The sequence below is a fragment of the Bos grunniens genome, chromosome 10 (assembly GCF_055505025.1).
Source record: "Bos grunniens cultivar Pamir isolate PY7600 chromosome 10, Bosgru_T2T1.0, whole genome shotgun sequence".
Classification (NCBI taxonomy): Eukaryota; Metazoa; Chordata; class Mammalia; order Artiodactyla; family Bovidae; genus Bos; species Bos grunniens.
The window spans coordinates 1442772-1466897 of NC_141174.1; the positions used below are offsets into that span (position 1 = coordinate 1442772).

The following is a 24126-nucleotide window of genomic DNA, read 5'->3' on the forward strand; positions in this document are numbered from 1 at the left end:
GCACTGGCATCTATTTACTGAAGGCTGACTGTAGGCGCGGTAACGGTGTTACATACTTTATTCAAGCCTTAAACATTCCCAGGAGCTCTGCATTGTTAAAAATTGTGGCACACAGTGAGGAAACTGGGTCCTTTGTCCGACAGACGTTTTCCACCAAATCCTTATGGTGTCCTAACATGCTTCTCTACCCAGTGCCTCAGTCGTGTCCACCTCTGTGACCCCACGGACTGTCGCCCACCAGGCTCCTCTATCCACGGGATTCTCCCCGCAAGAATACTGGAGTGGGCTGCCTAGACCTCCTCCAGGGGATCTTCCCAACCAGGGATCAAACCCACATCTCCAGGCCTCTAGCATTGGCAGGCGGATTCTTTTACCTCTGAGCCACCATGGAAGCCCCTCTCTACCCTAGAATTTCCTATCAGTTCAGTTCAATTCAGCCTCTCAGTCGTGACCGACTGTCTGCGGGCCCGTGGACTGCAGCACACCAGGCCTCCCAGTCCATCACCAACTTCCGGAGCTTGCTCAAACTCATGTCCATTGAGTTGGTGATGCCATCCAACCGTCTCGTTCTCTGTCGTCTCCTTATCCCGCCTTCAATCTTTCCCAGCATCAGGGTCTTTTCCAGTGAGTCAGTTCTTCACATCAGGTGGCCCAAAGTATTGGAAGTTCAGCTTCAGCATCAGACCTTCCAATGAATATTCAGGACTGATTTCCTTTAGGATGGATTGGTTGCATCTCCTTGAACTCCAAGGCACTCTCAAGAGTCTTCCTCAACACCACAGTTCAAAAGCATCAATTCTTCAGCGCTCAGCTTTCTTTATGGACCAACTCTCACATCCATACATGACCACTGGAAAAACCATAGCTTTGACTAGACAGACCTTTGTTGGCAAAGTAATGTCTCTGCTTTTTAATATGCTGTCTAGGTTGGTCATAGCTTTTCTTCTAAGTAGCAAGCGTCTTAATTTCATGGCTGCAGTCACCATCTGCAGTGATTTTGGAGCCCAAGAAAATGAAGTCTGACACTGTTTCCATTGTTTCCCCATCTCTCTGCCATGAAGTGATGGGGCAGATGCCATGATCTTCGTTTTTTGAATGTTGAGCTTTAAGCTAACTTTTCCACTCCCCTCTTTCACTTTCATCAAGAGGCTCTTTAGTTCTTCTTCACTTTCTGCCATAAGGGTGGTGTCATCTGCATATCTGAGGTTATTGATATTTCTGCCAGCAATCTTGATTCCAGCTTGTGCTTCATCCAGCCTGGCATTTGGCATGATGTACTCTGCACATGGGACTTCCCTGGTGGCTCAGACGGTAAAGCGTCTGTCTACAATGCAGTAGACCCAGATTCGATGCCTGAGTGGGAAGATCCACTGGAGAAGGAAATGGCAATCCACTCCAGGACTATTGCCTGGAAAATCCCATGGACAGAGGAGCCTGGTAGGCTACAGTCCATGGGGTCGCAAAGAGTAAGTTAAATAAGCAGGGTGACAATATACAGCCTTGACATACTCCTTTTCCTATTTGGAACTAGTCTGTTCTGTGTCCATTTCTACCTGTTGCTTCTTGACCTGCATACAGATTTCTCAGGAGGCGAGTCAGGTGGTCTGGTATTGCCATCTCTTGAAGAATTTTCCACAGTTTATTGTGATCCACACAGTCAAAGGCTTTGGCATAGTCAATAAAGCAGAAATAGATGTTTTTCTGGAACTCTCTTGCTTTTTCGATGATCCAGCGGATGTTGGCAATTTGATCTCTGGTTCCTCTGCCTTTTCTAAATCCAGCTTGAACATTTGGAAGTTCATGGTTCAAGTACTGTTGAAGCCTGGCTTGGAGAATTTTGAGCATTACTTTGCCAGCGTGTGAGATGAGTACAATTGTGTGATAGTTTGAGTATTCTTTGGCATTGCCTTTCTTTGGGATTGGAATGAAAACTGACTTTTACCAGTCCTTTGGCCACTGCTGAGTTTTCCAAATTTGCTAGCATATTGAGTGCAGCACTTTCATGGCATCATCTTTCAGGATTTGAAATAGCTCAACTGGAAATCCATCACCTCCACTAGCTTTGTTCATGGTGATGCTTCCTACGGCCCACTTGACTTTGAATTCCAGGATGTCTGGCTCTAGATGAGTGATCACACCATTGTGATTATCTGGGTCATGAAAATCTTTTTTTGTATAGTTCTTCTGTGTATTCTTGCCACCTCTTCTTAATATTTTCTGCTTCTGTTAGGCCCATACCATTTCTGTCCTTTATCGAGCCCATCTTTGCATGAAATGTTTCCTTGGTATCTCTTATTTTCTTGAGGAGCTGTCTAGTCTTTCCCATTCTATTGTTTTCCTCTATTTCTTTGCACTGATCACTGAGTAAGGCTTTCTTATCTCTCCTTGCTATTCTTTGGAACTCTGCATTCAGATGCTTATATCTTTCCTTTTCTCCTTTGCCTTTCGCTTCTCTTTTCACAGCTATTTGTAAGGCCTCCTCAGACAACCATTTTGAATTTTGCATTTCTTTTTCTTGGAGACGGTCTTGATTCCTGCCTCCTGTAGAATGTCGCGAACCTCTGTCCATAGTTCTTCAGGCACTCTATCAGATTTAATCCCTTGAATCTATTTCTCACTTCCACTGTATGATCGTAAGGGATTTGGTTTAGGCCATACCTGAATGGTCTAGTGGCTTTCCCCACTTTCTTCAATTTAGGTCTGAATTTGTCAATAAGGAGTTCATGATCTGAGCCACAGTCAGCTCCTGGTCTTGTTTTTGCTGACTTACGGAGCTTCTCCATCTTTGGTTACAAAGAATATAATCAGTCTGATTTCATTATTGACCATCTGGTGATGTCCATGTGCAGAGCCTTCTCTTGTGTTGTTGGAAGAGGGTGTTTGCTATGACCAGTGTGTTCTCTTGGCAGAACTCTATTAGCCTTTGCCCTGCTTCATTCTGTACTCCAAGGCCAAATTTGCCTGTTACTCCAGGTATTTCTTGACTTCCTACTTTTGCATTCCAGTCCCCTATAATGAAAAGAACATCTCTTTTGGGTGTTAGTTCTAGAAGGTCTTGTAGGTCTTCATAGGACCGTTCGACATCAGCTTCTTCAGCATTTCTTGTCAGGGCACAGACTTGGATTACTGTGCTGTTGAATGGTTTGTCTGGGAAACAATGGGGATCATTCTGTCATTTTTGAGATTGCATCCAGGTACTGCATTTTGGACTCTCTTGTTGACTATGATGGCTGCTCCATTTCTTCTGGGGGATTCCTGCCCGCAGTAGTAGATACACTACTATCTACTGTTTAACCCATTGCAGTCCATTTTAGTTTACTGATTTCTAAACTGTGGACGTTCACTCTTGCCATGTCCTGTTTGACCACTTCTAATTTGCCTTGATCTATGGACCTAACATTCAGGGTTCCTATGCAGTATTCCTTTTTACAGCATCAGACTTTACTTCCATCACCAGTCACATCCACAACTGAGTGTTACTGCTTTGGCTCTTCATTCTTTCTGGAGTTATTTCTCCACTGATCTCCAGTAGCATATTGGGCACCTGCGGACCTGGGGAGTTCATCTTTCAGTGTCCTATCTGTAATAGCAGGGAGGGAACACAGCCCCACCCATCAACAGAAAATTGGATTAAAGATTTACTGAGCTTGGCCTGCCCATCAGAACAAGGCCCAGTGTCCCCTCAGTGAGTCTCTCCATCAGGCACCTTCCACTAAGCTCTTATCGTTCTCCATCAGAGGGCAGACGGACTGAAGTCCCCAATCACAGAAAACTAACCCATCTGATCACATGGACCACAGCCTTGTCTAACTCAATGAAACTCTGAGCCATGCCGTGTAGGGCCGCCCAAGACGGACGGGTCATGGTGGAGAGTTCCGACAGGATGTGTCCACTGGAGAAGGGAATGGCAAGAGACTTCAGTATTCTTGCCCTGAGAAGCCCATGAACAGTATTAACAGTGGAATTTCATGGAAGCTGGTGGTTAGATCTAGAGAGTTAGGTTCAGTTTGAAAATACCTCATTGGGTTTGCTCTGCACTTGGCATTGATCCAAATCATGAGGCTGAGCTGCCTGGTTTCCTCTCCCTTAGTGGGTAAGATGGACCAGTGGGTTCCTGGACAGCCTGTTACATCCGTTATGAAGCTGCCCATGGGTCTTTCACCTAAAAAACTTCCATCTCTGTTCTCCAACCTTCTCCTCCCGGTTAGAACTTTTATTAGACAGTGGTATCCTTCCATTTTTTTTATCCTTAATATGAGCAACTGCATTTCCCTTCATTTTCTTCTTTAAAGTATAGTTGATTTACCATGTTTGAGGTGTACAGCAGGGTGATTCAGCTAAATATATATGTTCTTTTTCAGGTTTTTTCCATTACAGTTTTTACAGAATGTGGTTCTCTGTGCTGTACAGTAGGTTCTCGATGTTTCTCTATTTTACATATAGTATGTATCTGTTAATGCCAAGTCCCAAGTTTATCCCCACCCCCCATTTCTGTTTCTTAATTGCAGAGTATTCTGCATTTTGCCTTAAATCCCAGAGATCATTCTACACTGGCGTATATAAATCTTTCTCAGTTCTTTTGGCTGGTACCTAGTACTCCATCAAGTGACTGTCACTGACTTTATTCTGTCAGTCCCTCTTAAGGACATTAGACTGTTTCTGGTGTTTTGCTGTTAAAAACAGAAGTACTTTATCTTTGGCCTTATACTGTGAAGTGTTATGAAAATGTAAGATGGTGTTAGTACTGATGTGTGCAGTTTTAATTAAAAAAAAAAAAAACAGCACAACTCTTGGGCAGCAATACCAAAGCTAGTGAGAGAGGCTGTGTCCTCCACTCTCTCAGTTCTGTTAAGAGTTAAGCCAGGATTAAAGTAGGCATCATAGTTAGTAAGTGTTTTGGGGAGGCTGAGTTCAGCAGAATTCATTCTCTCAACAAACAGGTGTCCAGCGCCTCCCTTGTGTTAGGAGCAGCAGAGAGCCCCCAGGGTGTGATCCTTCCAGTTCTTGAGCTTTTCTTTCTGCATCATCAGATTGATGAGGATTGTCTACTCTAATAAAACATTGTTGCCTGGGAGTCAGACATCTGGACAGAGTTGGGATGAAAGAGATGAGGCTCATGAATGTATGAATGAGACTGTGCTCTTGTACTCAGTCGCTCAGTCGTGTCTGACTCTGCAACCCAATGGACTTTAGTCTGGCAGGCTCCTCTGTCCGTGGGGTTCTCTAGGCAGGAATACTGGAGTGGGCTGCCATTTCCTTCTCCAGAGGATCTTCCCAACCCAAGGGTTGAACTTGGCTTTTCTGCATTGCAGGCAGATTCTTTACCCACTGAGCTGCCTGGGAAGTTCATGTGTTTCTGACATGAAAGTGAAAGTCACTCAGTCATGTCCAGCTCTTTGCAACCCTAGGGACTATACAGTCCGTGGAATTCTCCAGGCCAGAATACTGGAGTGACTAGTCTTTTCCCTTCTCCAGGGGATCTTCCCAACCCAGGGATTGAACCCAGGTCTCCCGCATTGCAGGCGGATTCTTTACCAGCTGAGCCACAAGGGAAGCCCCAAAATACTGGAGTGGGTAGCCTGTCCCTTCTCCAGCGGATCTTCCCGACCCAGGAATCGAACCGGTGTCTCCAGCTTTGCAGGCAGATTCTTTACCAACTGAGTCATCAGGGAAGCCGTCTCTGACATAAATGTTAGCAGTGTTTTCTTAGGCAGTCTCCCAGGGCAATAAAAATAAACAGAAAACAAATGGGACCTAATTAAACGTACAGGCTTTTGCACAGCAAAGGAAACCATAGACAAAAGGAAAAGACACTCCGCAGAATGATAGCAAATAATTGCTAATGACACAGCTGACAATGGCTTAATTTCCGAAACATACAAATAGCTCATATATTATTCAACAACAAAAGCTACAGGACCCAGTTGAAAAGTGGTCAGAAGACCTAAGTAGACGTTTCTATAAAGAAGACATACTGATGGCCAATAGGCACAATGAAGAGATGCTCAGCATTGCTAATTATTAGAGAAAAGCAAATCAAAATTACAATCAGGTACCAACTCAAACGGGTCAGAATAGCCATCATCAAAAAGTCTACAAATAACAAACGCTGGAGAGGGGGTGGAGAAAAGGGAACCCTCCTACTCTGCAGGTGGGAATGTCAGTTTGGAGGCCACCATGGAGAACACTGTGGCTGCTGCTGCTGCTGCTGCTGAGTCGCTTCAGTCGTGTCCGACACTGTGCGACCCCATAGACAGCAGCTCACCAGGCTCCCCCATCCCTGGGATTCTCCAGGCAAGAACACTGGAGTGGGTTGCCATTTCCTTCTCCAATGCATGAAGTGAAAAGTGAAAGTGAAGTTGCTCAGTCATGTCTGACCCTCAGCGACCCCATGGACTGCAGCCTACCAGGTTCCTCCATCCATGGGATTTTCCAGGCAAGAGTTCTGGAGTGGGATGCCATCGCCTTCTCCGATGGAGAACACTGTGGAGGCTCCTTAAAAAACTAAAAGCAGAACTACCATATGAGCAGCAGCCCCACTTGCAGGCATGTATCTGGAGAAGACAGTACTTTGAAAAGATAGCTGTACCCCAGTGTTCATTTCAGCACTGTTACAATAGCCGAGACGTGGAGACAGCCTGGCTGCTCATCAGCAGGTGAAGGGCCGAGGGAGGTGCGGCACAGACGCACAGCGGGCACTGCTCAGCCAGAGCGCGAGAACGCCACCTGCAGCGGTGCGAGCGAGGGACAGACACCACGGGGTGTCACTCACATGTGGAGTCTGAACTGTGGCACGGATGAGCCTGTCTGTGAGACAGAAACGGCCTCGGGGATAGAGAACAGCCGCGTGGTGCCGCAGGGGAAGGGGCTGGGGGCGGGTGGGCTGGGAGTGTGTGGTTAGTAGATACAGACTGTTCTGTACAGAGTGGATAAACAGCAAGGTCCACTGAGCGGCTCAGGGACTGGGTTCAGAACCCTGGGGGAAACTATAATGGAAAAGAATATAAAGCAGGACGCGCATAACGGGGGCTTCCCAGGTGGCGCTGGTGGTAAAGAACCTGCCGGCCAGGGTAGGAGACATAAGACATGTGGGTTCAGTGCCTGGGTCAGAAAGATCCCCTGGAGAAGGCCTTGGCAATTCAGTCCAGTCTTCTTGCCTGGAGAATTCCATGCACTGAGCCTGGCGGGCTGCAGTCCGTAGGGTCGCAAAGAGCGACTGAAGTGACTTCACACACGTGTGTATAATGGAGTTACTTTGCTGTACAACACAAATCAGCACATTTTAAATCAAGTACACATGGATAAACTATATGCGATTCACTAGTCTAAATGTTTACAAATACGTATTAAGTCATTGAATCCTCATAACAACTCTATGAAGTCAGTACTATCGTCAGCATTTTTCAGGAGAAGGAAGCAGAAACACAGAGCCCAGGATTTGGGCTTTGACTTGGGCTCAAGCAATCTAGCTTCAAAATCATGGACTCTTTTTTTAAAAAAAATTTTGCATATTTTAATTTCAGAACTAAAAAACCGCAACATACAACATTGAAACCCTCCTGCTGTCTCTGGCTTCTCACTTGAGGAGCCCCAGGCCTACTCCACCACACCCATGCCAGGATCGAGGTGGGCCTGGGCGTTGATGGAGATGAAGCGTGTGTTCTCGTAAACACGACTCTTTGCTGCTGAGCTTTTGAACCATAGGCCTGACTCTGTTGCTCTGGGTAAACACAAACACCATCACGGCCTTTTAAGGCCCCTGAGTCTCTCTGGCTCCATTTTGCTCCCACTTGCTCTCACCCCCAGAGGTTCAGCCATAACAGCGCCTCCTGCGTGACAGTCACGCCGTCTCCCTTTCAGGCCTCTGTGTAAGCCGTCCGCCCTGCCTTGATGCCTCCTAGGAGCGCGTGTGCCTACTGTTTTCTCACCGTTTCGGTCTCACCGAGCTGTCCTCGCGGGCAGCTGTTTCTCACCTTGCCTAGTTTGGACTAGGGCACTGTGATGCCACCATCCCTGTGGGTTTTCTCTTCACTGGCCTGCGTCTCCCGCACGTGACCGAGTGCCCGTGTGCAGCCCCCTGAGGGCCATCCTGGGCATGTCCTGCTCACTGACCATCTCCAGAACTCAGAACAGTGGCTGGCCCTCAGTGAAGACGGGCAGCCTGGGAGAGACGAGGGGCTAGTGTTTCGTCAGGGCTGCGCAGCGAGCAGACGAGGACGCCGGTGTTTGAGCGCAGTCCTCCGGGCACCAGGACGTGGGCTGTGAGCCGCGCTGTGACAGTGTGATGCTGGGCGTGGCTGCTCCCGTTCCCCCTTGGACCCCGGGGCCTCTTCCAAGTGTGTTAGCTCTGGGAAGGCTGGCCTTGCGGAGGTCCTCTGTACTCGCTGTCTTCCGTGCAGTTCTTAGCCACATTTCCAGGTGCTTTCTGCATGAAAACTTGTGCTCTTAGACTCTGTCAGGAGCCAGATGGAGAGCTTGGTGCACTGTTCTTTGAAGGAGGCACGCCCTTCCCTAATGCACACGTTATAGAGCCCTGGAGTCCTTTGGAATTGGCGTCCCTGGAGGGTGGTGCTCGCCTCTGTTCATGGGAACAGTCGGTGCGCCTATGTTACACTGGTCTCCTCCTCTCCTGGAAGGCAGAGCTTTCCTGTGACACCTCCCCTAAGTGGAGAAACGATTACCTTAGGACACACCTTGCTGAGGGATGCACAGAGTAAATCCTGATAAAGCAGAGACAGTTCCACGCTGTGGCGGCTCGGTGCTGAGATGCTGAGCCTGGTTCCTGGGGAGCGAGTGTGGCGGGGCCCCTGTCTGCCTGGGGTGCTCGCTGCAACACGAATGCTGAATGCTCCTTTTGCTTTTTGCCTTTTTTTTTTTTTCCTGTAAGCACTAAAATCCTCTTTGGATTTCTTTAGGCTAGCGAAAATAGGTATTCATGTAGGCCTTTTGGGAAAAAAAAGTGCCATGAAGTGAACTGTAGAAAAGCGGAGGATACCCATAACACAATGATAAATGGCTGCAGAACAAGGGCATTGTATCCAATCGTGACTCAACATCTGTGTCTAAAGTTTAAATCTGTGACAATTCCTTCTTTCCTTCATCTGTGTCTGTGAGGTGCTTTAGTCGTGTCCGACTCTTCGCGACCCCGTGGACTGTAGCCCGCCAGGCTTCTCCGTCAATGGGATTTCCCAGACAGGAACACTGGAATGGGTTGCCATTTCCTTCTCCAGGGGATTTTCCCAACCCAGGGATCAAACCTGTGTCTCCTGTGCTGAAGGCAGATTCTTTACTGTCTGAGCCACCAGGGAAGCCTCCTCTATCTATAATGGGATTGAATCAAAGCGTTTTCCCTGGTGATGGAGAAATAAAGTTATATAAAAACTTATATAAAGTTCAAATCAACTTATTCAAATCACAAAAAGATTTGCACTTGAAGTATTCACGATGATTCGTATTATTTTGTGTAAAGTCTCAGATAATGTGGTTCTTCCAGTTCCTGCCTGGTTTTGTTAGGCAGTGGGTCTAAAGCTGTTTTTCTGCCTGGCACCTTCCCCTTCTTCCTTTCTTAGGCACGTGTATGGGCATCAGATCAGTTCAGTCGCTCAGTCGTGTCCGACTCTTTGCGACCCCATGAATCGCAGCGCGCCAGGCCTCCCTGTCCATCACCAACTCCCGGAGTTCACTGAGACTCACGTCCATCGAGTCAGTGATGCCATCCAGCCATCTCATCCTCTGTCGTCCCCTTCTCCTCCTGCCCCCAATCCCTCCCAGCATCAGAGTCTTTTCCAATGAGTCAACTCTTCGCATGAGGTGGCCAAAGTACTGGATTTTCAGCTTTAGCATCATTCCTTTCAAAGAAATCCCAGGGCTGATCTCTTTTAGGATGGACTGGTTGGATCTCCTTGCAGTCCAAGGGACTCTCAAGAGTCTTCTCCAACACCACAGTTCAAAAGCATCAGTTCTTCGGCGCTCAGCCTTCTTCACAGTCCAACTCTCACATCCATACATGACCACAGGAAAAACCATAGCCTTGACTAGATGAACCTTTGTTGGCAAAATAATGTCTCTGCTTTTGAATATGTTATCTAGGTTGGTCATAACTCCTTCCAAGGAGTAAGCGTCTTTTAATTTCATGGCTGCAGTCACCATCTGTAGTGATTTTGGAGCCCAGAAAAATAAAGTCTGACACTGTTTCCACTGTTTCCCCATCTATTTCCCATGAAGTGATGGGACCAGATGCCATGATCTTCGTTTTCTGAATGTTGAGCTTTAAGCCAACTTTTTCACTCTCCACTTTAACTTTGATCAAGAGGCTTTTGAGTTCCTCTTCACTTTCTGCCATAAGGGTGGTGTCGTCTGCATATCTGAGGTTATTGATATTTCTCCCGGCAATCTTGATTCCAGCTTGTGCTTCTTCCAGCCCAGCGTTTCTCATGATGTACTCTGCATAGAAGTTAAATAAACAGGGTGACAATATACAGCCTTGACGAACTCCTTTTCCTATTTGGAACCAGTCTGTTGTTCCATGTCCAGTTCTAACTGTTGCTTCCTGACCTGCATACAAATTTCTCAAGAGGCAGATCAGGTGGTCTGGTATTCCCACCTGATATAGCGGGGTGCTAACTTCCAGGTAAGTTTCAGCCTGTGATTTACTTACCTGCAGGGACAAAAGTTTTATCAGCCAGTCGGCTTTTCTGCCTTAAACCCTAGTGGTGCCCTGCCGATCTTCTCTGAGACATGATACATCCTGCTTGGTCTTAGCACGATTATCTACATACATAATCAGCATTTGCAAATTATTTGAGGATGTAAGTAAATATAGAAAAGGATTTTTCAATCTGATTTATAATTATCTTTGGATCTCAGATGGCTTTCCAGGATTCTGTGTAATTAAAATTTAACAATGCAAATGTATCATGTGAAGTGTTAGGATTAAACAGAAGCCCCAGGAGAGCAGGGACTTGTTCACCACTGTGCCTCCAGAGCCTGGAGCTGTGCCTGTGCACGCAGTGGGTGTTCCGTTCTTTAATGATTACATCTGCATGTACAGTGAAGACCAGAAAATTTACGAAGTGGAGCTTCATACCCAGATCATGGCATCCTTTTGACGATCTCGGATTCTTCCAGCTCTGTAAACCAGGTGCTGGAGTACAAGGACGCAGAGATACAGAGCCTCATTCGTTCTATTTATTCCGCAAATACTGACCCACCTGCTTTGTCCCGAGGCACTGTGCCTGGAGAAGAGGATGCAGGAGGGACCTTGAGGCTCCTGCCCTCCTGTTGCTCTCGGTTTGGGAAGAAGGAAGTGGGACGAGTGGAGGCAAGCTGGAACCTTGGCAGCAGGAGGTGTAGAGCGGTCGTGTAGTTGTTTGGCTGGCAGAGTATTTTCGTTTGTCGTTTTCTTTTTTTCTATTGCCGCTCTCGATAGTGTCACAGTAATCTACTCATCTGGTCCCTGTAAAGATCTGAGTTGTTGACCTTTGGCTTAGGGTCTGATTGGAAGACTTGACATGCAGATAATGAGATTACAGTAGGAAAATTGCCGTAATAGCTGTGCCACCTGCAAAGAGACTTAGGAAAAACAGTGTCTTTGTTGAGGTGAATAGTTAGCTGTGGCTGGGTGGAGAGTTGAGACCCAGGGTTGGGGACTGCTGATCTGTGGAAGAGGGAGGGGCATCAAGGCTCTGCTCCCTGGGAGCCCTCGGCAGCAGTATCCTGCTTCTCTCCTTCATCTTGGACTTCTTTGAAAGGCTGCGTATCAACAGTGAGTTCCTTGGTAAAAAACTTGAAAATTTCTGGACTAGGTGATCTCCCCAATTTTCCAAGCCTGACATCAGTGAATATTAAATATTCCATGTGTGTTCACTGCTGATATGCTAGCTGCCCTGCTGCCCACCTGAGGAAACAGCGACTTCTTATCAGGTCAAAGACGCTTTCTTCCTACAAAAGGTCATTTGATTGAGATGAAGGTCACTTAGAGGGTCAGTGATGATTTGAGTTCAAAACTCAAGCATTTTAGTTCTTTATAAGCTACTGTTTTCGTCTCCACAGTGGCCCCATATGGCAAAACCTTAAATGCAGCCTTGTGCTCAGTCGCTCCATCGTGTCCTTCTCTGTGACCCCATGGACCGTAGGCGCCCCGACTCCAGGGGCCCACCAGGCTCCTCTGTCCAGGCAAGAATCCTGGAGTGGGTGGCCGTTCCTTCTGGAAAGCTTCCTTAATGCCTCCTGAAGGGCTCTGGAGGGCACGCACTCCGCGGCTCTGGCGCGTTTCCTTTCCTCCAGGCTGTCTCCACCATCTGAATGTTTACGGAGGGTCTAACGCTCTGAGAGCTTCTCTCCCTGCGTGTTGTTTGTCCATCTTCCCCACTTCTCCTTTGTGTGTGATTGTTGTTTTTGCTCAGTCGTGTCTGACCCTTTGCGACTCCATGGACTGCAGCATGCCAGGCTCCCCTGTCCTTCACTGTGGTAGAATCCAGCTATTGTGAAAATAACTGGATCTCAGTGAGCAACAGGAACTGTTTTCACATACCTCTTGCCAGTCAGGCCCAAGGGAAGGGAACCACCAGAGAAGGAGAAAGGAGACGGGAGGAAAGCCTGCGTGAGCAGCAGTCTCGGCGCTCCCTCGGTCAGGCCGCACTGCTTACTCCATCCCTCGAGTCTCCTCTGTGCAGTGGAGATTGTGGTTCCTCCTGCAGAGGGGTGTTGGGAGGATTAAAACATGTAAGTTGCTTAATCTGTTGCTTGGCCTGCAGTCAGGCCCTCCGTAGCTAGATTCCCTCTCTTCTTTCCCTTTTTTCCTGTGCCTTTTCTCTTTTCTCTGCAGGAGCTTTCCTTCCTTCCTCCACCCCGTCTTTTCCACAGATATTTATTAAACTCTTACTGATGTGTGCCAGGCATCGGTCTCAGTGCTGGGGATACAGCAGCAAGTGAAATGTCGGAACATGCATTCCATTATCTCCTCCTCACCACGATGCACTTAGCATCAGGGACTAGAATACAGAATACATAAAGAAGTCTTACAACTCGATAGTAAAAACACATCCCAATTAAAAAATGGGCCAAAGATTTGAATAACTGTTTCTCCTGAATTATGGAGGGCCAACAAACACATGAAAAGATTCTCACCATTGTGAGTCACCAGGGAGATGGAAATCAAAACCACAGTGAGAAAACACAGCACACCCAGTAGGGTGCCTGGAACCTACGAGACAGAGGGATGAGTGGGCAGTGATGCGGAGAAATTGGAATCCTCGTACATACCTTGTTCACGGGAGTATACACCGGTGCGGCCAATTTGGAAAGCAGTCTGGCAGTTCCTCAAAGTGCTGAACGTGGGTTCCGATAGGACCCAGCAGTTCTGCTTCTAGATGGCTGCCCAAGATGACTGAAAACATGTGTCCACATAAAAACCGGTGCCTGAATGCTTTTAGCAGGGTTTGTTACAGCAGCCAAAGAGTGGAAGCAACCCAAGTGTCCTTCAACTGACCGTGGACAAGATGGCCCCTAACTGAAGACGGATATCCATAAACTAAAATTATTGTTGTTGGTCAGTCCTAAGTCGTGTTCAACTCTTTGCAACCCCATGAACTGCAGCACGCCAGGCTTCCCCGTCCTTCACCATCTCCCGGAGCTTGCTCAAACTCATGTCCACTGAACTGGTGATGCCCTCCAGCCATCTCATCCTCTGCTGCCCCTTCTTCTCTTGCCTTCAATCTTTCTAAGCATCAAGGTCCTTTCCAGTGAGGTTATTCTGCAATAAAATGGAGTGACATAGTGATACACGCTACAGCAGAGACGAACTTGGAAACATTATGTCAAGTGAAAGAAGCCAGTTATAAAAGAACATGTATTGAATGATCTTGTTTATATTAAAATACTCAAAAGAGGCAAATGTATAGAAAGTAGCTCAGTGCTTAGGGCTCGTGGGGGGCTGTGTGGGAGAGCAGGAGGTGGGTGCTGGAGCGTGGCCGCAGCGGGTGAGGGTTTCTTTGGGGAGGGTGGAGACGTCCTAAACTTGCGGTGAGGGTGGCGGAATTCTGGACGCGTAGAGGCCGGTGACTGGCGCGCTTTAAACGGTGAGCCTATGCGTTATGTCCCGGTGCACCTGTCACGCGGGCTAACTCACCCTACTCGCCCCCACTTCCCCCGTTCGCCCCCACGTCCCCCGTTCTGTGCGTTCTTTCTCCTGAGCGTGGGGTTGTGCCCTGGCTCCCACACAGAGCGGGACGAAGTCCCTGCCCTCCGTGGGCCGCCTTGCCGCCACCCTGCGCTTCCCCTTCCTTCCCAGCCAAGACTGCTAAAGGTCAGAGGGTAGGCAATTTAGAAATTGTAAATTGTAGAAGAGTCAGAAGTGAATGGATAAGCAGGAAGAGGAAATGTTTTGAGCATTCGACCTCACCGCCCAGAGATGACCATTATTCGTGTCTTGTATAATTTTAGCGCTCATTTAAAAAGCGGACACCTTCCATTTCTGTCTTCGCCGAGCGCTGTTAAAGGGAAAGCTTATGTTACGCTGCTCTACGAAGATTGTTGTGTTTACCAACAGCACCAACTTGCTGAGTTATGTCCAGCTCTTTTGTGTCCCCATGGACTGCGGCCTGCAAGGCTCCTCTGTTCAAGGGATTTCACAGGCAAGAATACTGGAGTGGGCTGCCATTTCCTATTCCAGGGAATATTCCCGACCCAGAGGTTGAACCCACGTCTCCTGCCTTGGCAGGTGGATTCTTTACCGCTGAGTTACCTGGGAAGTCCAAAGTTAGTGTATAACAGGTCAAAGTAACCGATACTAGGCTAGAACATTGTAATTTTCTTTTAAATAAAAATACCTGAATCTTCTATAATACTGTTAAGTATGGTAAGTTTTTATGCTTTTTTTTTAACTTTTCAGAATTGTCTAAATCGAATTCGGGGTCAGGAAAACCTGATGCTTTGGGAGGTTTATGCTCATTAGCGTGTGGATAGAACACATACAGTCTCGTTGCATTTTAAGCCACACTTGTTATGTGGCTTTTGCTTAAGCCGCAGCTTGATATCACAAGAGGATTTCAGTCTTAAATATTTTAGAGTGCGTTAAAGCCCCATGCCCTGTGAAATAGGAATTTCATGGATTCCCTTCAGTCTCTGTGGGCTGTTGAGAATGTCTGGCTTGTGTTGGTTGTGAATTAGGATGTCAGCTGGTAAGATAGATTGCCAGCGTGAGAAAGTCCATTGAACTGATTTCACTCATCTTTTCTCCCTTTTGCCCGTGTGCAGAATTAGACTGGCTGAGCAACCCCAGCTTCCGTGTTGGAGCCATAACATCTCTGAGCCGACAGACTCAAGAGGCCACCGCAGCCCCTGTTTCTGAAGGGTCACCACTGACAAGGTAGTTTTTGTTTAACGATTTTATTTATTCCTGTTTTACTTTTGGCTGTGCTGGGTCTTCATTACTGTGCAGGTTTCCCTAGTTGGGGAGGGCGGGAGCCACTCTCCAGGGACAGTGCCTGGCAGCTCACTGCGGTGGCCTCTCTGGGGTGGAGCAGCGGCTGTGGGCCCGTGGGCTCGGGAGTGGCATCTCCCGGCTCTGGAGTGTGGGCTTGGGGGTTGTGGTGTCTTCCGGCTCTGCAGCATGGAGCATGGGCTCAGGGGTCGCGTCTCCTGGCTCTAGAGCGTGGGCTCGGGGGTCACGTCTTCCGGCTCTGGAGCGTGGGCTCGGGGGTCGCGTCTCCCGGTTCTGGAGCGTGGGCTCGGGGGTCGTGGCATCTCCCAGCTCTGGAGTGTGGGCTTGGGGGTCGCGTCTCCCGGCTCTGGAGCGTGGGCTCGGGGGTTGTGGCATCTCCCAGCTCTGGAGCGTGGGCTCGGGGGTCGCGTCTCCCGGTTCTGGAGCGTGGGCTCGGGGGTTGTGGTGTCTCCCAGCTCTGGAGCGTGGGCTCGGGGGTCGCGTCTCCTGACTCTGGAGCTTGGGCTTGGGGGTTGCGTCTCCTGGCTCTGGAGCGTGGGCTCGGGAGTCGCATCTCCCGGCTCTGGAGTGTGGGCTCGGGGGTTGTGGTGTCTTCCGGCTCTGCAGCATGGAGCATGGGCTCAGGGGTCGCGTCTCCTGGCTCTGGAGCATGGGCTTGGGGGTTGCGTCTCCTGGCTCTGGAGCATGGGCTCGGGAGTCGCATCTCCCGGCTCTGGAGTGTGGGCTTGGGGGTTGTGGTGTCTTCCGGCTCTGGAGCATGGAGCATGGGCTCTGGGGTCGCATCTCCTGGCTCTGGAGCGTGGGCTCGGGAGTCGCATCTCCTGGCTCTGGAGCGTGAGATCGAGGATTGTGGTGCACGGGCTTAGTTGATCCGTGGCAGTGGGATCTTCGCTGGCGGACCAGCGATTGAACCCATGTCTCCTGCATTGAGACATGGGCAGATTCTTCAGCACTGAGCCACCAGGGAAGCCCATGGTAGGTTTTTGATAGGCGGATTTTTAGTCTCTGTCAGCGTACCATCTCTAGCTTAGCTTGAGGAGTAACCCTTAGAAAACCTTGTGAGGAAAGAGTTAAGTAAAAGCTCTTTCTTTTACCAAACGTAATGAGGTGATCTTCGACTGTTTTCCCTTACCTCACTCTTTACAGATGATCCTTGTTTTTTCCCGCTTTGTATTGCAGTGGCAAGAACATGACACAGTTACTGCCAATAATTAGGCCACGAGGGAAATGGCATCATTGTGATTCTTAAGTAACTTTATTAATCTCATTAGTAACCTTTAGAATATTATAATTCAGATATTTCTTTAGTTGCATAAAGATAGAAGTTGCATGCAAAAATAGGAGGAGGTTCTGTTATAACATAGGATAAAAATCTCATGAGAACTTTGGGGAAAGCAAAGTGGCACACATCTCTACCCAGCTTTGAAAGAATTTTGTTATAGATCACTGGATTGAGAAATGAGCTCTCTCACCAACGTAGACCAAATGGTCTCATTAATATGAGGTACTGTAAAAATGTGGGAAGCCTTCAGAAACTGAGACTAGTTCATGCACGAGAGGAGTAATGAAGAAGAACTCATTCTAACTTTCAAAAACAAGGACCAGCATTAAACCCATTTTTTTTTTTCTTTTCCTTTTTGGCATTAAGGACATCCTGGCATAATATATAGGACTGAAAATAAACCTTTTAGAGATTTTTAAAATACTGTATTTGATAACTGCTAGATTAATTTAAGAATATATAGCATGAAAATAAAGGTTTAGAAGCTGTAAAGATTAGAATCTCTTCAGCCAATGTCATTTTAGGTCCAACTCTTAAATCTTGAAGGTAAATTTATAAGCCAACTTTTAAATCTCCAAGGTAAGCATACGCCAGGAAGGTACTGTGTGATGAACGAGCGAATAGTGAGCCTGTGGGTGATCATAGAGAACTGCCTTCTGCATGTTGGTTTACTTTTTACTTATTTGCATATTATTTCCCTAATTCTCTTTTGAAATAATTCTAATGTTGACCTCCCCAAACAGGAGTCCTCTGAAATCAGAGCCTTCAGATGAAAGTGACGCTAACAGAAAGCCCAAAGAAACGAGCAGAAGAAAGAAGAAAGAGAAAAAGAAGAAAAGGAAGCTTCAGCGCCACAAGAAAACCAAGAGAAAACACGGGCCATCGGGTAGCAGTGGGTCTGAGTCAGACACTGATTCTGCAAAGGACAGCCCTTCCAGAAGCCTCAGAGACAGTAAAAGGGAATCAGAGAAACCGAAGTAGGTTTTCTGTTCTCAGATGTCTATGGTTTTTCAAATCTTGAATTTTTCTCCCTTCATTGTTGCCACAGGTGAGACATTTGAATGGTGATTTAGCCGCTCAGTCAAAATGGAGTGAATACATTTGTCAGTAAAGCTGGGAAAAAAACCAGAAAGGGCTGTGTCATTAGGTCAGCGAAAGAAAAGGAAAAAAAAGAAAACTTTCATTAAAAAAATAGGGCCATGATTTTATTTGAGAAATGTTATCTGGGTGCAGCAATGATTGCGTCAAAATCTGATTCAGACAAAAAGCCTACAGGATTTTTGAAAGATGACAGACAGGCCTCACAGTGGGCATATGGGCCAGTTGGCTCCTTAGTTCTATGCTTTTATAAAGAGTAAGAAACTTGCCTTAGCTTTCTCTTTCTCGATACACCTTTCTTTCAGTCACTCACATCAAACCCCCCTCTGCAGGCACAGAGGACAGACTCGTGGCTGCCGCGCGGGCGGTGACGGCGGGGTGGACGCGGAGGGAGGGTCAGCAGGTGGGCGCTGCCGTGTGGGGGACGGGCAGCAAGGCCCTGCTGCGCCGCACAGGGAGCTGTCCAGGATCCCGAGACAGACGTCATGGAAAGGAGTGTAAAAGCAAAACCCTGTGTGTATACCAGACACACTCTCTCTCTCCGGCTAAGGTTGGCAGAGCTCTGGAAATAATCACTGCTTTTGTCCTTCTCTCACGTTTGTTTAGAACCACTGTGTTGAAGGTGTGGAGTGGCTCCTGACCGCAGCGCTTCCTCCCCGGGGGGCCTTGTTCTTCCCTGCCGTCTCCCTGCCGTCTCCCCTGAGCACGGTGCGCGAGGCGAGCTGCAGACAGACTCCGTCACGGCTTTCCTCTCTGCTTAGGCTAGCGTGCCCCTGCACGAGGGCACTTTGCCCACACGTGAGACAGGCGGCCTGAGGTGAAGCCCCTTGAATTATCCCTCGTCTACCTTGCTTTTTCTTCTCTTTGTTCGTGTGCTCTAGATGAAAGAAAACGTTAAGTCCTACCCAAGGCATTCTTAAAAATATTTAGTGCTGTTAAGGTGTTAAGGTTTTTGCAGCTCTTCAGGGATTATCTGTTCTTGCTGTGTACTTAGACGTCCCCGTGATGTCAGTGAGAGCTCTGGTTAGAGCGAGTCTGGAATCTGGTCTGTGGTTTCCATCAGAGACACAAACACCGTGCCTTCCAGGGTCCTCTGTCGTCAGGTCAGCGTTGAAGAACGCTTCAGGCCTCGGGGCTCCGAGGGGCCATGTTTATTTAGCTCGCTCTGTCTCAGGTGCTGCACCTGTAACCCTAGAGAGGAAGAGATAAAGGAGTCCAGCAACAAGGTTCCAAATCGGGCTGGATTTCTGGGGGCAGGAGGGCGTCCCTGGGGGCTCAGTGGTCAAGAATCTGCCTGCAGTGCAGGAGAGTCAGGTCTGATCCCTGGTCAGGAAGATCCCCTGGAGAAGGGCATGGCAACCCACTCCAGTGTTCTTGCCTGGAGAATCCTGTGGACAGAGGAGCCTGGTATGGGGTCGCAGAGTCGGACACGACTGAGCGACTAAAGAGCAGCAGCAGCACGTGGATGGAAAGCACCCCCGCCTGGCCTCCATCGAGTCCCCCGCATCGGGTGCAGGGCCTGGTGCGCAGAAGGCACGCGGGTACATGTTTGCTAGTGTGAGTGCGTGAGTGCGTGTATCCCTGGTGCTCTCGCTTTTTAGTGCGTCTTCAAAGCAAAATACAGCAGGTGCTGTGTGTTCCAAAGACTCATCTTTAACTATTTATCTTTTTTTTTCTTTATATGACTGAGGAAGATGAGTTTTAAAGGATTTCCTGAAACGGTACAGAAGCAACCATAAGAAATCTGAAAGATAGTTATTTTCAGCCTGTGCCTAACCACATCAGAAGTGATCTTTACAGCCTCTTGGCAGCTATATGATCCAGACAGCACTTTAAGTCTGTTGGTATTTTGTATAACGTCCCCATGAAGGTCAGAGCGGGCTGTCCTTGTCTCTTTCGTTCTTACTACTCACTCGTGCAGTCTCTTCCTGGGAAGGCGACCAGGAAGAGGTCTTGTTTCCATTTAGACGGGGGCTAAGATGTTAGTGAGTCGTGAGTGTCTCCCCGTGATGTGAGGAAAGCGGCCTGGGGGCTGGTGGGGGGTGTGTGGACTGTGTGGGCCTCTGATTCCAGGGTCATCAGGGGCAGCCTCCCCACAGCCTCTGTGACCTCTTTTCCCAGGGTGAGGTCCTCTTCACCTCCAGGTGGTGGCACTTCCTTCCGTGTGCACAGCCCAGACTGCATCCTGCTTCCTGACTACGGGACCCAGGAGGGGAGGTGTGAAGGGCTCGCTGCTCCCCAGGCGTGGTCTGCAGCCAGCCCTTCCCACCCCCAGCTGGCTTTCCATCTCTTTCCGGAATGCATCCATCTCTTTCTGTCCCTAAGCTGCTGCTTTCGGTTTCTGTCATCAGAAAACCCCCCACAGTTGTTCTGGAGGGGTGTGAGTTAAAACTCAGCGTGTATCTTAACCCGAGACACATCATCCTGCAAGTATTTATTGAGCAGCTACTTTGCATCCCTGGAATACATGCCCTTGCGTCCCCAGCCAGAAGGTTTAGAAGCCTGGCCAGTCCTGGTTTCTATCCCCGCAGAACCAACGAGCAGAGCTGGCCCAGCACTGAGTGGCTGCTGTGACTCCTTTGGCAGCCTCTTGTGTCCGCAGCATCGTGAAGGACTTTCTTTAGGGGAAGAAAGATGTTAGATGCCAGAAAAACCTTTTCCCTCCTCTTAGTTGACTCCTAGGGAACTGGTTCTTTTGTGTCTGCCACATCACGAATTGGTTCAAAGCGATAAATAAGGGTCTTGTCTTACAGTGGCCTCTCTGCCCTTTAGGTCAAGGTCCATGCATACAGGCAGAGCAGCCTGCACAGAGCCCAGGCTGGGAAAGGAGACTGAGAGCACGTCCGAGCGGCACCGGAGACCGAAGCATTCAGAACTGTGGCTTTGTTTTGTTGTTAAGTTTTGAGTTGAAATTAATTATCTGGCACTTTCAAATAAATTAGGCAAAGTAAGGGCAGCCTTATTTTCCCTCCTTCCTTTATTTCTTCCTTTCTTTCTTTCTCTTTCTTCCTTCCTTTCAAGAAAAAACCTTGTGTGTAAATATGTTTGAAAGTCAAGTTATAATCATTTAAATGATTATTATTGTTATTTTTTAAAGACATCTGTATCTCTCACGTTTATTTTAGGGATAAGTTGACTTCTCTTCTTGGTAAAGTGTCACTTAAGACAGTCTTCGCTTTGTATTTTAACACGTTCTCCAGAGCAGGAGCCTGGCCCCGTCTTTATGGCGGGTGCACATTGTCTGCACGGAGCTGTGCGCGAGGCCGTATGGGTCTGACGTGTCTCACTCTGATATTTCTGAGCCATGACGTATGTAACTGGGGTATTTCTAAGCGCCTCTCCCGTTTTCTTCCTCGCCCTCCTCTGTCCCACAGTCAAGGAGACGATGCCGCCGCGGATGCTAGACGTCACTGTGTCTGGCTTGAGGATGTCCAGGCTCTGTCGGGGGAAACCTTCCGAATGGATAAGAAACCGGATCCTGCCAACTGGGAGTACAAGTCTCTTTACCGAGGAGACATTGCCAGGTGTGTGTTGCGCTGTGTTTCTCTGGTCGTCACTGGTGGGGCGGGGACCTCTCTGCCCTGAGCTCTCTCAGCACTGGCTCTGGCTCTGTGTCCCCCCAGCCTCCCCACCGTTGACTCTGCTGTGCCTCATCCCTTGTTCAGTTGTGTGGGCACGCATGGTAGACGGTGAGTGGTCTCACGCTGCACACTCGAGTTTAAAGCTGGAGATCAGGATGCAGGTTGGGTTGGTCTTACTCAGCCACGGGCCTTGGCGTGGCGTGTGGCACAGTAGGTGCTCATTGAATGTCTGTAGACTGAATGCGTCTAAAAACTCCTTGACCTGAGTGTGACTGTCCATGAACCATTTGGCTTAATCTATATGCCTTTCTTAAAAGTTACAGAAGCCTTTTATTTATCCAAACTGCACCCCCCACGCATGCCATTTAAAAAAATGACATTAAATGATAATGACTTTTTCAAAATGTTTCCAGCATGTGTCACCAGATAGTCATAAAAACAGGTGACGGTATTTGCTTCAGTAATGAGTTGAAGTTTTTTTCTCTATCGTATATTAACGCATATATGTGGAATGAAGAAAAAAATGGCATAGATGATCTTATTTGCAAAGCAGAAACAGACACAGACACAGAGAGCAGACACACAGACACCACGGGGAGGGGTGGGGGAGGAACCGGGAGACTGGACTGACGCGCATGCCCTGTCGATCCTGAGTCTGAGCAGACAGCTGTGGCCAGCCTGCTGTCCAGCACAGAGAGCCCTGCTCAGCGCGCTCTGCTGACCTAAAGGGAGGGGATCCGCAGAGGGCGGGGCACGCGTGCAGGCAGGGCCGGCTCGCTCTGTGCGACAGAAACCAGCACAGCAGGGTACAGCAGCTGTACTCCAGTGGAAAGGAGCTCTTTCAAAAAAGAGGAGCTTTTCTCCTCTAATCTGGCAATCAAAAATAGTTGAATCCCCAATAAGCTCTTCAGACACTTAGTACTCTGTAGGACGTAGTGAACAGTAATACACAGTCTCTTGCTCCCAAACAGCTAGTTGGTAATGAAAACGGAAGGTAGAGGATCGTGGAATATACAGCCAAGAGGAGGCCTTGAAGTTGCTGATCATTCTTCATGGGCTGATTACCTTTCAAACTAAATTTTCGCTCCCGCCCCTTTGCCACCCCTCCACCTTTTAATCAGGGTGTCACTCAGCGTGACAGTGTTGCTCCCCACATACGCAGCTCCAGCTGTAATTCCCTTCATGAGGAGCTGACGTCAGTTATTTTTGGCTTGTGTTTGTATCTGCATACCGTCTCCTGAAACCTCATGGCAAGGGGTTAATGACGCTCTTAGTGCATCTGTGTATTTTGGAGTGGTATTAACGCTCCCTGAAGTCCTCTGGTCTTTTGTGCCTCAGTGTGGGGAGACCCGGCAAATGCTGGCAGGAACGGAGCGGGCAGCACCAGCTTGCGCTTCTCTCCCCTTGGAGTCGGCCTGCCGACTTGCAGCTGCTCCAGGAGGAGGGCACGCTGATCTTACCCAGCCAGGGAGAGGACTCTCAGGGATGGAGGACCGTCGGAAGGTCACGCACCAGGAAGTGAGAGAGTTGGGATTTACACCCGTACTTCTCTGGTGCTCTTCCGCCATCCCCAAAGAAGACACGGGTTCTGTGGTAGGACATTTTCTAGGTTGGGAAACAGAAGATGGTGGTTCTCCTTCTGACTTTGCCATTGACTAGTACCATAATCCCAAGCAAGTCACTTAACCCAGGGGGCCCCAACCCGCGGGTCGGTGACTGGCACCCTGTTGGGAACCCCGCCACACAGCCAGAGGTGGGGGGCGAGTGAGCAGGCTTCATCTGCTGCTCCTCAGTGCTGACCCATCCCTCCCGTCGATGGGAAAAAAGTCTTCCAGGAGACAGGTCCTTGGTGCCAAAAACGGGACCACTGGCTTAACCTTTCTGAGCCCCTGTGTCTTCATTTGTAAACTGGAAATTGTAACTCCTACATGCCTCACACAAATATCAGAAATATTTGATATGGAATTAGAAATTGGTGTGCAAAGATAAAGGCTTACTACCACAGTACTAGATTAAAAAAAGGAAGCAATATTCACAGAGTGGCTCTTGAACCTCTGCTAGTGAATGGCCCAGAGCTGAGGAAGAGAGTGACTGGAGACAACTTCATCCATCTAAGCTTGCAAAGTGACCACTCCAAAGGGTGCAGGGCACTGGCGAGATTTCCTAGTAATTTGCTAAAGCTCAAGTCAGGTAAAGTCTTGCTCAGATTAATAGCTGTACAACTGTTAGTGTCAGGATCTGGGAAGGTGGTGGTCCCGTGGCACGCTGAGCTGGTCAGCACGGTGGGAATACGATGTCAGGTCCTGAGTTTTCACACCTGTTAGGAGAGATCCTGACAAACCACGAGCACTGGCAAGACAGCGAGCAGACGTGTGGCTACACTGTCCCGCGAGGCCTGGGTGAGGGCTGTGGGCACCAGCCTGTGTCGGGCACGGCACCGTCCTGTAGGCTTGCTGCACTCGGGAAGGTGGGTTGGCAGTGTCCTGTGTAACTTGGCAGGCGGCACCAGGACCGGTGAGTGGAAGTTTGGCTCGGCATGAAAGCGGGTCTGAGAGCGTGAGCGTCCCAGCAATGGCGTGCAGTGGATTGGAGCATTGCGGTAAACAGGGCTCAGGTTCTAAAGTTAGTGTGGAGCAGGTCCAGGCTACCTTCGGAAAGTTCCCTAGGACTAATACATTGTCTGTCAGGGAAGTTCAGCTTTCTTTTTTTTTTTTTTTGGCCAT

At 48.6% G+C, this 24126-nt stretch overlaps 1 protein-coding gene across 5 annotated transcripts in view; it reads left to right on the top strand.

The window, feature by feature from the left end:
• NRDE2 (NRDE-2, necessary for RNA interference, domain containing) overlaps nt 1-24126 on the top strand; it is a 49055-nt gene that overhangs the window by 790 nt on the left and 24139 nt on the right. For 3 of the 5 annotated variants that reach the window (XR_015133851.1, XM_086319147.1, XM_086319150.1), the window contains exons 2-4: nt 15256-15367; nt 17468-17701; nt 21197-21346. Coding sequence is in view for 4 of the 5 variants with exons in the window: in XM_086319147.1 (XP_086175273.1) it covers nt 15256-15367; nt 17468-17701; nt 21197-21346 (496 nt within the window). In the remaining variant the exon portion in view is untranslated. Of the gene's footprint in view, nt 1-14442; nt 14634-15255; nt 15368-17467; nt 17702-20594; nt 20770-21196; nt 21347-24126 lie in introns of all 5 variants that reach the window. The other 2 variants (XM_086319148.1, XM_086319149.1) reach the window with 2 other exon arrangements.